At 42.1% G+C, this 13,931-nt stretch overlaps 2 protein-coding genes across 2 annotated transcripts; one reads left to right on the top strand and one right to left on the bottom strand.

Annotated features, from left to right (window-relative positions):
* The first annotated feature begins 2,115 nt into the window (after positions 1–2,115).
* Positions 2,116–9,052, top strand: LOC106611996 (lateral signaling target protein 2 homolog). Its single transcript, XM_014212751.2, has 13 exons — positions 2,116–2,331; positions 3,167–3,307; positions 3,576–3,713; positions 3,861–4,063; positions 4,154–4,243; positions 4,355–4,444; positions 4,564–4,665; positions 4,757–6,079; positions 6,301–6,428; positions 7,390–7,506; positions 7,979–8,077; positions 8,162–8,265; positions 8,408–9,052. Exons 1-13 carry the CDS (start codon positions 2,296–2,298, stop codon positions 8,534–8,536), a joined length of 2,700 nt encoding a protein of 899 aa, XP_014068226.1. The 5' UTR covers positions 2,116–2,295; the 3' UTR covers positions 8,537–9,052.
* On the bottom strand, positions 8,771–11,690 carry selenot2 (selenoprotein T, 2). Its single transcript, NM_001139761.1, is given in 6 exon segments — positions 8,771–9,832; positions 9,962–10,108; positions 10,251–10,338; positions 10,402–10,528; positions 10,624–10,734; positions 11,373–11,690. Coding segments are annotated over 2 exon segments (228 nt in total). The 5' UTR covers positions 11,591–11,690; the 3' UTR covers positions 8,771–9,832; positions 9,962–10,108; positions 10,251–10,338; positions 10,402–10,528; positions 10,624–10,724.
* Between the last annotated feature and the right edge of the window lie 2,241 nt (positions 11,691–13,931).

The raw sequence follows: 13,931 nt of genomic DNA, 5'->3' as shown, positions 1-13,931 counted from the left end.
GCACTTTCAAACATGATTGTTTGGGCAAGTTATCAGGGGTAGTAACTAGCATAATTATATTACTATTTCTTTCACACACACCTCATTGGTTAGGTTAGCAAGCTAGGTTAGCTAGCTAGCTAACTAGCCACATCTAGCACAAGCTCACTACTAAACTGACCTGGCAATCCTACTATCGTGGACACTTGTCTCCAAGCAGCATTTTTTGTGTTTATGTCAATGTAGCTGTCAGCAGTTGTGTCAAAAAGACACGGTTTTGAGGATCCTGCGAAAATGATTCTCTCCTCCATGTGTCCAACCGCATGCGACCGTCTGCAAAAGATACATGCATCAGTTTAGTTGCCTAGCTGCGAAAAATGTTATGCAGCGTTGATGCAATAACACAGTCGGTGTGTTTGAAGCGTGAGCAAGAGACCGCTGCGAAGCTGAAAGCCCACTGAACAGAGAGCGCAGATGCACTTGGCCAAATCAATTCTAGTAATTCATGAAATAATTATAAATGTACTCTGACACGTCGCGACCCATCATTAACAGGTCCGCGACCCATACTTTAGGCTGCTTTAGCTAACCGGATAACTGAGTAGTGATCCTAGCTGCACCCTATTCGGCAGGTTCCCCTCAATGTGTAACAGTACAGTTGTAGTGTCCACTCGACTGCCACTCTTTTTGCTTTTCATCCTTTTCGCTTCAATAACTTTTCCTGCTTTCAGGGAAGCCTTAACTTCTCCCATGGTCATTTCCACTGACATCCCAGCAATTACTCCTCTCAGTTTAGACATAACATCATGAAGGTGACATTTCACCCGACCCCCATTTAGTGAGAATATATATTTTTTTACTATTTGCAATGATCAGGACCTTCCCATAACCCAATGATTTGGTATGACTAATCACCCCAATATTTTTCCTAATTGATTTTGTGAAATGCAACCGATGAAAGTACTTACTTGCTGGTTCTGGGAGCACTACCATAACTTGATAACGTTGTACTCCAACCTCTTTGTCTAGAGTGGTCCTTTACAGGTCTACTCTCAACAATACTCATTGTTTCCCCAGCAGTATTCATCCCTCCATCACCCTCATTTGTAAATGGCTGATCACTACTTGTTTTATCATCATTATCATCATCAATTGCCCTAATGCTACCATCTGAACTATACGCAATGCCGGCCTCAGTCACAGTACAGTTGTTCCAAATCCGCAAAAAAACAAAGACAGCTTGTTGCCGATGTCGTCCGATCGACCATCCAGGGTCGCTCTCCGACGTTATTCCAAACGTTATGTTTATGCTTTGTTTAAGTACTTAGGGCAAGGGAATTGGCTTGTCCCAGTAGTAATGAGTAGAGTTGTAGTGACGTTTTGGGACTTAGAGATTCAGTATCACTATTACTTTGAATGCTACAAAGTAAAAAAAAAAGAAGGAAAAAAAGTATTTAATATATTGTTTAAATCAATAATAAAAAAATGTGGAGTTGTAGTTGGGGGCAGGTAGGCTACTTGTTTCAAAAGTTAGAGAGGGCTGTGAGTTATTGTTCAGGAGAGGGACTGTAAGGGTTTTCTACAAGGACCTTGAGCATTCCCTTCAGTGGCAAACTATTGTTGGGGGAGGGGTCTATAAATGTGTCATAAATGTGAGGATTATTCAATTGAAATTTTGTGTGTCTCAATCCTAAATGTCATGTGTTACTCAATTTAAATGAAGGGAAGTTACATTGTGAGAAAAATTATTAATCATATCACCTTTGTAAATTCTTTTAAAGGGTTAATGACCTTAGGTTTGAGCATCTGTGGTCTCCATTTCAGAAAATCCAATGTATCATTGGTGTTACTACTCTGACAAGTGGCACAATATTATCATAATGGTAAAACCTATTTAAAGTCTTTAAACTGCCATAGTAGTTGATTTAGAATGAGAAGAAGTGCACAAATGCATTTTAGTAAATACAAATAGAGAAAATGGAAGTACATGTTTTCCAAACTCAATGGATTACTTTACATTAATGGATTAATTCAGTAACCAAACATTTCTTTACGTCATTCATGGTTACAGGTTCCTGTAAATCCATACATCAAGGTAGTCTGTGCCCCGCCCATAAATGTGCAGGTAAGGTCAGGTAAAAAGGGTGAGAACAGGTGTCTCCTTTGACAATCATGTGGTTGAAGAAGGATATGCTAGCACTGCTGCACTAAAGTCATCTGGAACGGCTTTGACAGAAATCTTGGGATTATTGTTGATTTGAATATTAGTTTGGCTAGATTAAATTAAGGATATAGACAAGGTGAACATTTTCAACCATGAACAGAATTCGAAAGTGGTTTCACAAACCTAAGGTAAGAGTCTTTTTTTTAATTTAACCAGGCAAGTCAGTTTAGAACAAATTCTTATTTACAATGACAGCCTACCGTGGAACAGTGGGTTATCTGCCTTGTTCAGGGGCAGAACAACAGATTTTTACCTTCTCAGCTCAAGGATTCAATCCAGCAACCTTTTGGTTACTGGCCCAATACTCTAACCACTAGGCTACCTGCCACCCATCACAATCTTTTGGCCCTATCAAATGTCTGCTACTCTTTTTTGGAAGATTTTATTCAAATCTAATCATTCATAACCCTTTATTATTTGAGGTATTTTAAGAAAAAAATCTATTCTTGCATTTCCTAGCAGTTTCTTTGTCTTTTTTGTGAGAAACATGTTTCCCATTATATAAAAAAATGGAGCAACAATAATCTTATAAACATTAGCATTACTATTCCATGTAGAATATCCTGTATTTGAGGCAGACATGCTAGCAGTATTTTTTTTTAAACTTCAAACCAGTGGGATGTCCATGTTTCCTCTGTAAACACAGACATATAAGCTGCTGCCCAGCTAATTACAGTAAGGGCTCCTTTGTTGGTGGCTGCTGTGGCTTTGTAATAGAGACACAGCTTATCACCTCGTTCAATAGCTCTGCTTCTTGGCTTTTTTCAGCTAGTCACAAGTCATACCCCAGGGGCACTGTTCTCTCTCATTTGTTGAGCTCCTTTTGTTTGTCCAAAGTGTAGAATCTTCCAGAAAAAAATATGTAGTGTTACTCCCTCCCCCCACAGTCCTTTTACCGTAAAAAATGTGATTAGTCTATTCAGTCTTTAATTTCTTAATGTTACACTATTTGTTTGCCTGAAGAAATCGGACCAACAATTGCTTGCCCAGTTCTACTGTGCTGATGAAGAGCTGAGGCAAGTGGCTGCCAAGCTCAACAGCCTGAATGGCAAGAACGAACCCCAACGCTGTGCCCTGCTGGTCAGCCAGTTCCGCTCCTGCCAGGTAAAGAAAGGCTGTGTCGCAAATGGAACCATATTCCCTATTTGGTGCACTACTTTTGACCAGAGCCCTAAAGGCCCTGGTCAAAAGTAGTGCACTACTAAGGGAATAGGGTGCCATTTTGGACACTGACAAGTGAATCATCATCACTTCCTCTTTTTGTAATGATAAAAGCATCAGTAGTGACCTTTAAGATAATGATTCACAAACTGTAAAATAGTATGTGCTATCTTCAATGGGATTTCGATTCCTCTTCTTGGATTTACAACAGGACAATGTGCTGAGCATCCTCAACCAGATCATGAATGAGTGTATCCCAGGCGAGAGAGCCAACCGAGACTTCTATGTCAAGTTCCCAGAGGAGATCCAACAAGAGAACCTGGAAGGCCAGCTGTGGTTTGGAGCTGAGGTACCTGCTAGCACATTCTTATCTTGACACTTCAGAAGTTCATGTCTCGCCGACACCATAATAGAACAATTGCTTGTCATAGTGATTTTAGCTATTATCTTTGAAAAGCTGACTATGTAGAATAACACATTTATGTTATCTCCCTAGTGTTTGGCTGCTGGCTCCATCATCATGAACCAGGAGGCTGAGAGCGAGGCAATGCGTCCCCTAGCAAAGGAACTGACTCGCTGCATAGATGAAGTACGGAGCATCGCCCGTGACCAGGCTCTTCGCAATCGGAACATCTATACAGAGCTACTGTGCCAGGCCTTGAGAAAATTTGACAACCTTTTTGCAGGTTTCGAGTTCAGGTGAGACGGTGAAAATTATATTTTACTCCCACAGGAAAAGTGGGTTTCATAACGTAACACACTCACTCTCTTTTTCCTTCTGTACCTCAGCTATGTTTCAGCCATGGTACCAGTCAAGTCCTTTAAACAGTATGACATCCAACAGGATGTCACTGTGCTGTTCTGTGAGACAGTGTCCAGGTGAGAATATATACATAGTTCTCACCTATACATGCTTCCTATCAGATAATTGTTTTATTAATCTACTAATAAATGTTACTAAGTTACTTTTTCCCTCATGGATTCTGTTAGGGCACTAAAACGGGGATATATCACTCAAGACCTGATCGATGACTATGAGCCTGCACTCATGTTTACAATCCCACGATTAGCTATAGTGTGGTGAGTGTTCTGAAAAAACTCTCCAATAAATACCTTTTCAATTGTCATTTTTATTGTACAGTATTTTAATAATCTACGTCACTACAAATTCTCAAACCAAATGCCATGTGTCTGTCTAGTGGTCTAATGGTGTTCCCTGATGGCCCCATGAAGCTGGATGGTGAGTTGGAGGACATGTCTGAGTTATTCAGGCCCTTCCACTCTTTACTGAAGAAAATCAGGTGCAGTACCTCTATTTCAAAGCCTAGTTTTAACTATAGCATTAGTCTTGATGAGGTATTTCCAAAAATCAACATTTTGGTATATGAACAGGAATCTCCTGCGCACACTCAAGGAAGAAGAGCTTCATTCTTTGGAACGCAACCTCTGTGTCACTCATGAAGAGGGTTTGGCTGCCCGCCGCTGTTCTTTAGCCATACCACATTCAGCCATCACTCTGGCCCAGCAACTGGAGCATACCATGCATGGGAAGCAGGGGGAAAAGTCCCAGTCAAGTTTTCCTCCTCAGGCATATGTCGTGATGGAGGAGGACAAGGAGGACAACACTTCCCTCCTGCAAGTTGAACCTGACTGTTTAGAGTGGGACCCAGAGGTTGAGCTGTCATCCTCCATGCAGGCTGACATCACGGAGATGGAGCTGCTCAGCATGATGTTCTACCAGGCGGGAGATGAGATGTCCAGCTTTCTGTCCCCAGCACCTAGCCAGACTTCGTCTCCTTACCCCCAGAGGAGGGGGGCTGCCAGCCTCACCCCCAGCCCCATGGCCTCCCCTCTCAGGCTCCGCAGGTCTGGGAGCAGAGTGTCGTCTGGTGGTTGGTCGTCTGGTGGGTCAAGTGTAGATAAAGAGGAGCGTGTCTTCTACATGGATGACTTGGACGGGACACAGAAGCAAGGCTATTCCCTTCCTAACTCCCCATATCTGAATATGAGGCGGAACATGTCTTGCCCTTCTTCACCGTGGACCAGCTTGTCCAGGAAGTGTGCAGAGGCAGCCCTCCAGCGCAGCAAGAACTGGCCCAGCAGTAGCAGGCTCTCGATCCCAGACCCTGGGGCTCTCTCTGTCCCCTCCATCTGCCTGGATGGGGAGAGGTTGAGCCAGAATGTGAGCCAGGATGTTTCAGAGACGGCAGAGCTGATTGCACTGAGGATGAAGGGGATGAAACTCTCTGCAACTGTGATCAATCCCCCATCTCCCAACCTGTCTACCTGGACCGAGAAGGTGAAAGAGGAAAAAGATGACGATGAAGACGACGACGAAGAGGATTCACAGCTGCAGTCTCTGAATGAAGGGGCCACATACTGCCAGATCAGCCCCTGTATCTGCCTCCAGTGCCCCAGTCTGCATATATTCCCATCAGACCATGACACCTACGGCTGCCTGACTCCCCAAACCCAAGGTCCCCCCTTATCTGCTGTTAGAATCCCAGCTCTGAGCCCCAGGGAACAGGGGAAGGAGAGGAGCCATGTGCTGGGCCCACGATTCTCTTCACTACGGGCCAAGGGTCAACAGAGAGATGGTGTTCCAGCATCTGTTGCCTACCCCAGCCTGACCCAGTGGAGAACCAATGGAGATGGGAAGGCTGAACAGAGAGTGGTAGAGGCAGAGCCAGAGGAACACACCCTGTCTCAGTTCAGGTAAGTGCTAACCTCATACTTGCTCTAGTTTGAATGACGTAACCCAAAAGTTGATAAATTATACTACTATTACACTACTATAAACCAGTAGATTATACTATTTTCTCTAGTGGCACTTTATAAATGACAGAATTTTTATAATACATGACAATAACAGTTTTAGCCTAGTTTTCAATGACTGAGCAGAACCTAATGTTCCCTATGTCCCTTACTTCTCTCAGCTATCAATCCAGCAGTAATAACACGGAGGGGATTGAGCATCCTGACATCCAGTTGGCCTGCCACAATATCCGATCCCGTTTCAATAGCAGCGGTGACCTCCTTCATCGTCTGTTTGTGTGCATCTCAGGTACAGTAGGTCCTCATTGGGCGGCAGCGTAGCCTAGTGGTTAGAGCGTTGGACTAGTAATCGAAAGGTTGCAAGATCGACTCCCCAAGCTGACAAGGTACAAATCTGTCCTTCTGCCCCTGAACAAGGCAGTTAGCCCACTGTTCCTAGGCTGTCATTGAAAATAAGAATTTGTTCTTAACTGACTTGCCTAGTTAAATAAATACAAATTTGCTAATTTTTGCCCCTTTAGATCCCCGTTATTAGCCACAAAATTGTAATTTTTCACAAAAAAAAAACAGGTTTGACAGGCCCACTACGCAAAAAATGTACGATGAGCTTTTTGAGTGCTTTTTGAGGTCGGTTTGGTTTCGGTTCAATAATAAAAAAATTATCACGGTTTTCAATTTTGTTTTGATTATTATTTTTTTTTACAATAACTGCACTATGCATTATGTGGGTTGAATGCTGTAACAATACTGAATAAAACAATTAATAAAAGTCCCATGATGGTAGTGACTGTCCATTTATTAACCATCATTTATTCACATTACTTTACTTTAATAAAATATTTCAGTTGTTGTGTATATTACATTTATTTTATTTGATGACTTTATTATTTCATTCCAAGTCATCATCTCATCTTCATAGAGCTTCTACCTATGCTGTCTAACAACTCCCTACTACATCGCAGTTTGGGCTTGATCTGATTTATCTCTGGAGAAACTGCGCATCGGGCAGAAAAAAACAGAATGAAATGGCATTCAAATAATTTAACCGGAATTTCGGTTAATCGCTCAGCACTACTAAAAATGGACCAGCACATCTGTCAATTGCCCGAAATGCCAGATGGCCAGTCTGCCCCTGTATTATGTCATACAGTGTCTGGATATGCCTATCCCTCTGTTCGACATAGCTCTTACATCATAAGACTGAGGGGACAAGTGATCTTAGTCTCTGATAATGTATCAACTCTAACCAGGTGTTGCAGACCAGCTACAAAGCAACTACTCCAGTGACCTAAGAACCATATTGAAGACACTCTTCCAGATAATGACGACTAAGACAGTTCTTGCAGAAGAAGACAAGCAAAGGAAAGGTACTACAGTGCTTGGGCATATAATGTGACATAACCATGACATGAGAGATTCTACACTGCAAAAAGTTCACTCTAAGCACGTATAAATATCTTATATTGAGTGATAACTCACTTTAAAAAAAAATCTTACCAAGCTAAATTATCTAAATGTTTTCTTATTTTAATCAATAAGGGCTTTTCTCTTATTTTAAGAAATTTTACCTTAATCATATTATTTGCAGTGTCGTACACAGGAGGTTGGTGGAACATAAATTGTGGACAGGCTCGTGGTAACGCCTGGAGCGGGATAGGTGGAATGGTATCAAATACATCCAACAGATAGGTTCCATGTGTTTAATGTCATTCCATTTGCTCCGTTCCAGCCATTATTATGAGCTGTCCTCCCCTCAGCATTCTTCTGTGCCGTAGATGCATCCAAAATCTCTCAACTCCCAGTTCAATATGGTCTGTGTCTTGTCCCATGTCTCACCAGCATCCTTAGGCCTGAGTAACAAGGCTCTGGAGGACTGTGCCTTGTGTATGGAGTGGCTGTCTTCCTCCCCATCGATGGAGCAAGATGTCCAATGTGAAGGTGATGTCTTCTTTTGGTCTTGTCATTTTAACTGTCCCTATTATAATTTTCTAACCATACATCAACAACCTCAATCACATGTAGCGCCCCCAACCTGGGTTCCTGATGAGGCCTGTAGTGACTGCACAGCATGTAACGCCCCCTTCACCTTAATACGCAAGAAGCACCACTGCAGGAGCTGTGGCAAGGTACCTGTAAATACCCAGACAAGGGTACCATATAATCAGCACTCAACGGTCTCACTTCCAGCCATACAAACATAGTCACACACTTACTAATGAACACAGACCTGTGAATGTGTGAATAATTTTGAAATGTATGTCGTCTCAGATCTTCTGTTCTCGCTGCTCTGCCCGCTCAGCGCCTCTACCGCGGTACGGCCAGGTCAAGGCTGTGAGGGTATGCACCCACTGCTACATGTTTCACGTCACGCCATTTTGCCCCTGGAACGGCAACTGACTCAACCCTGGCCCTTATTATTCTATCAATCCAACTGTTTAAGGTAGTTTACTAGCTTATCCATTAAATGGGCATTCACAATGTGGTACCTCTGTTCTGTGTGCCTTTTAGATGTGTAATAGTATCAAAATGTCATACAGAATGTTTCAACATGTGGAGGACCTTCAATTGTTTGTATTGAATATTTCATATTGAGTGTTTTTCTTTCTAAAACATCACAACAGGGCACTGACATGAGTGAAACCTTTCAGAATGTTTATTACTTTAAGACAAGACATATATTATTCTGCTTCAATCCTGCTTCCATCCTTGAGTTGTAGCCACACCATCTGATTTCACACACATATACAAGAACAAGGGTGCTTTCTCACACTACTTAGGAGTGGTTGACAAAGTCAAACTGAGTGAGAGGGATCATTAGGTAACAATACCATTTCATTCAGCTAGCAGTGCTTTCTTTAACCATTCGTTTCACAAGTTCACGAAGATACAATATAACTGTTGTGTTGCACAATATCCAGTACTTTGAATTGTTAGGCAGCTGGGCACGTACAGCTTAACTTTCTTCCGTGCTACTTTTACATTGTCAGCAACCTGGTTGGACAATTAATTGTACTCAAAAAACACATCAAGCATCTCCACTAGAAGATCCATCAGACAGAATTACCATTAAAAGTAACAATGAGCAATTAGCCCTCTCAGATTCATTTTCTTCCCCCCAAAACAACTATTTCAATCATGGATAACACCTGAAAGATAAGAGCTGTACATTTTTTTTAAAGCACATTCAAAGACTTCAAGCATTTCAAACCTTCAGCTCATACAGAACTGATTTTGTCAACTCAAGCAGGACAGAACAAGCCCTCCCCCCAGTGTCCCTAATGTAAAGGTTCAGTCAAGGGAGACTTGACACAGAACGGCTGACTGAAAAAACAACCACCCCATTACAAAAGCCCTTGGTACAACAGCAGTGCAAACCATTAGCTTTCTTTAACTAAACCACTTATAAGGACGACCCTGGAGGACACAAGACACATCACAGTAGCCTCTTAAAATAATATTTCAAATTTGCTCACAAAATATCTGTATTGTATATGACAGGAACTGATCATCCAAGCCAGCTAGTGGCGTGCTTATTTTTTGTTTAGATCGAGGACACAGGAGCGTTTTCCAGGGCAGAGGAAGTGTGGTCAGTGGCAGGGACATCTAGCCTGGCCTCACAGCAAGCTGTTTGCAGACCAAGCCTTCATTACACCACAATGCAGTCCCACTGACCTGAGAAACTGCTTCAGAGACCTGGGATGGAGAGAAACAGATCAGGCTGTTAACAAACACTTGCCCCAGAGTCCATGTCTAAGATAACACAAACAACAATAAGATACATCGACATGCTTCAGTCTGTGGATGGCAGATGTATTTCATTACCTACTAATCTTCTTAAACGTCAGCACTACGGAGATGGAAAGGAGATCTTGTCAACTTGATTCATCTTAATGTGATTATCAAGGATTTGGAAGATCTCCTGAATGTTGGGTACGTATCCTGACTGCAGCTTGGACCATATTGGTACATCTAAAAGGGAGTGTAGAAAAGATAGGAGACAAAGATGTTTACATATAATTTAACTGAAATTCATTATCACTGAATTAGTTGTGTACATCCATGCAAGGATGTAAAGTGAAGACAGTGTTTTCAGTGACCCCATTCAACTCACCATTTAGTGTGATTTCAAATGCACCGGTGGACAAGAAGTGGGTCTCCAACATGTTACTGAGGAAGAATGTCATCAGGCACGAGAATATCTGGAAGACAAACAAGTATGTTTAGTTAAAATCTATATAAGTTGAAACCGTAAAACCTCTCACCTTATTTTCTTGAGTCCACGTCCATGCTCTGGGAGTCTCCAGTCCAAGCATAGCGAAGGGATTTTGTCCACTGACAACCAGGGCAATGGCAAGAAGTTTGAAGTAGGAAAATAAATTTCCGAGATATCTGGTGGAGGGCAAAAACAGTGGTGATCAGAACACCAAATTCACTGACAAAATAAATATGTTGACTGGCTACATGGCAATGACGTGCCATCTTACTTGTTGATGGTTGTGGGAGGGTAATTTTCCCCTTCTATGCGGATGTCCGGGTACAACTGGCTGATAGACCGGGAGTACTCCTGGAACACCTTGCTATACCCTCAGGAGATGCTGTAACACAGAAACTGGTTAGAAATGAGTGTATTTGACATTCATTTGGTACCTTTGACGTTATATTTTGGGGCTCCCAAGTGGTGCAGCGGTCTATGGCATTGCATCTCAGTGCTTGAGGCGTCACTACATACAACCTGGTTCTATTCCAGGCTGTATCACAACCGGCCGTGTTTGGGAGGCCCGGGGCAGTGCACAATTGGCCCAGGTTTGGCCGGTGTAGGTCGTCATTGTAAATAAGAATTTGTTCTTAACTGACTTGCCTAGTTAAATTAAGGTTACATTAAACAAATAAAAATAGCTGGATATTGTGCCACCAAATTCTAGACTACCAGCCTGCATATAGTTAGTTACTTCAGGTAATATGCCTGTTCTTTCATTCTATATTAGGAGCCAAAAAAGGCTGTATATAACTAGGAGGATTAGCGAGCTAGCTCAGCTAAGTACTTGCGAACTAGCTCAGCTAAGAACTTACTAGCTAGCTAACGTTAGTAACTAGCATCAAACAATGTCCCCAAACGATCAAATGGCTAGTTAGCATAAGCTAGTTAGCATTGACTAGCTAACTGCGCCTGCTATCTAACGTTAGCTAGACAAATAGCTACATAACAACTGTAGAGAAAAAACGATAATCTTACCAAAACTGGAATTTCAGCACTGGCCCAGTGTAGAGGGTCTGCTTGCTGAGCCTCTGCGGGTCAGCATCCCGCAAACGGTCAGCCCCCATATTCAGGCTGTCAGAGGCCTGCGCTGGGTGTTGAGTCATCATGGACCTCCCGACGTAAATGTCTTTTACAGTGACAATTGTGAACAGCAGAAGCGCCGTCAAGATACCCGTTTGGCTATATTCTGCCATTTGAAACGGGGTTTAGGGGACCAACGCCCCGCTTCACAGCCAAGTCTATCGACTGGCAACCTACCGTACACCTGACGGTTTTCTTCAAACCCGTTTCCACTGGCAAGCGGCTACAAACTGGCTAGCTCAGTATTAGCAGCAGCTTCATCCTCTTCCTGTAATCTGTGCACCACATCTCTGAAATGCTGCCCCCTGCCGGAGTGGATGCAGCAATATTTGCATGAATACCTTATACTGTATCTCTAATTATATGGATACACTCTGTACAGTGCCTTCAGAAAGTATTATTAATACCCCTTGATTTATTCCAAATGTTGTTGTGTTACAGCCTGAATTCAACATGGATTAAATCGTATTTGTTTCTCAATCCATTCACACACAATACCCCATAATGACTAAGTGAAAACATGTTTTTAGAAAAGTTAGCAAATATATTGAAAATGAAATACAAAAATATATAATTTACATAAGTACTCACACCCCTGATGTTAGAATCACTTATGGCAGCGATTACAACTGTGAGTCTTTCTGGGTAAGTCTCTAAGAGTTTTGTACACCTGGATTGTACAATATTTGCCCATTATTATTTTCAAAATTCTTCAAGCTCTGTCAAATTGGTTGTTGATCATTGCGGGACAACCATTTTCAAGTCTTGCCATAGATTTTCGAGCAGATTTAAGTCAAAACTGTAACTCGGCCACTGAGGAACATTCACTGTCTTCTTGGTAAGAAAGATCCAGCGTAGATTTGGCCTTGTGTTTTAGGTTATTGTCCTGCTGAAAGGTGAATTCATCTCCCAGTGTCTGTTGGAAAGCAGACTGAAGCAGGTTTTCCTCTGTTTATTTTTTATCCTGAAAAACTCCCCAGTCCTTAACGATTCCAAGCATATCCATAAAATGATGCAGCCACCACTATGCTTGAAAATATGGAGAGTGGTACTCAGTAATGTGTTGTATTGGATTTGCCCCAAACATAACACGTTATATTCAGGACAAGAAATGAATTGCTTTGCCCCCAAAAATTCTGTATTACTTTAGCGCCTTAGTGCCTTGTTGCAAACAGGATGCATGTTTTGGAATATTTTTATTCTGTACAGGCTTCCTTCTTGTCACACTGTCAATTAGGTTAGTATAGTGGAGTAACTACAATGTTGTTGATCCATCCTCAGTTTTTTTCAATCCCACCCATTTAACTCTGTAACTGTTTTAAAGTCACCATTGGCCTCATTGTTAAATCCCTGAGCAGTGTCCTTCCTCTCCGGCAAACGGAGATAGGAAGGACACCTGTATGTTTGTAGTGACTATGTGTGTGGTGATACACCATCCAAAGTGTAATTAATAACTTCACCATGCTCAAAGGGATATTCAATGTCTGCTTTTTTATTTGTACCATCTAGGTGCCCTTCTATGTGAGGCATTGGAAAACCTCACTGGTCTTTGTGGATGCATCTGTATTTAAAATTCACTGCTCGACTGAGGGACCTTACAGATAATTGTATGTGTGGGGTACAGAAATGAGGTAATCATTCAAAAATGATGTTAAACCCTAGTATTGCACAAAGAGTGAGTCCATGCAACTTATTATGTGATTTGTTAAGCACATTTTTACTCCTGAACTTATTTAGGCTTGGCAAAACAAAGGGGTTGACAAAGGGGTTGAATACTTATTGACTCAACCTATTTAAGCTTTTCAATTTTAATTCATTTGTAAAAAATGTACTTTGTCATTATGGGGTATTGTGTTTAGGCCAGTGACAAACAAATCTGAATTTAATTCATTTTAAATTCAGGCTGTAACACAACAGAAGGTGGAAAAAGTCAAGGGGTGTGAATACTTTCTGAAGGCACTGTAGCTTTGTATGCAGCTATCATCACTGATGATGTTGGGGAGGTACTTTTGGAAGGTGCTGTATCTCAGTATGTAGCTATCATCATTGATGAAGTTGACAAGATACTTTCGGAAGGTGCTGTAGCTCTGTATGCAGCTATCATCATTGACGATGGGTGGGGTTATATCTTGCCTGTTTGGCCCTGTCCGGGGGTATCGTCGGACAGTGTCTCCCGACCCCTCTTGTCTCAGCCTCCAGTATTTATGCTGCAATAGTTTATTTTGGGGGGCTAGGGTCAGTCTGTTATATCTGGAGTATTTCTCCTGTCTTATCCGGTGTCCTGTGTGAATTTAAGTATGCTCCCTCTAATTCTCTCTCTTTTTCTCTCTTTCTCTTTCTCTTTCTCCTCTCTCTCTCTCTCTCTCTCTTTCTCTCGGAGGACCAAAGCCCCAGGACCATGCCTCAGGACTACCTGGCCTGATGACTCCTTGCTGTCCCCAGTCCACCTGGTCG

The sequence above is a fragment of the Salmo salar genome, chromosome ssa09, assembly GCF_905237065.1.
Source record: "Salmo salar chromosome ssa09, Ssal_v3.1, whole genome shotgun sequence".
NCBI lineage: Eukaryota > Metazoa > Chordata > Actinopteri > Salmoniformes > Salmonidae > Salmo > Salmo salar.
Note: the sequence above shows the minus strand (reverse complement) of the source record. Positions and strands in the feature narration are given on the sequence as shown.

Coding starts and splice junctions, on each gene's coding strand:
- LOC106611996 (XM_014212751.2), top strand. CDS start 2,296: ATGAACAGAATTCGAAAGTGGTTTCACAAACCTAAG. Junction 3,714..3,860: donor AGCTGTGGTTTGGAGCTGAG/GTACCTGCTAGC, acceptor TTATCTCCCTAG/TGTTTGGCTGCTGGCTCCAT. Junction 6,429..7,389: donor TCTGTTTGTGTGCATCTCAG/GTACAGTAGGTC, acceptor AACTCTAACCAG/GTGTTGCAGACCAGCTACAA.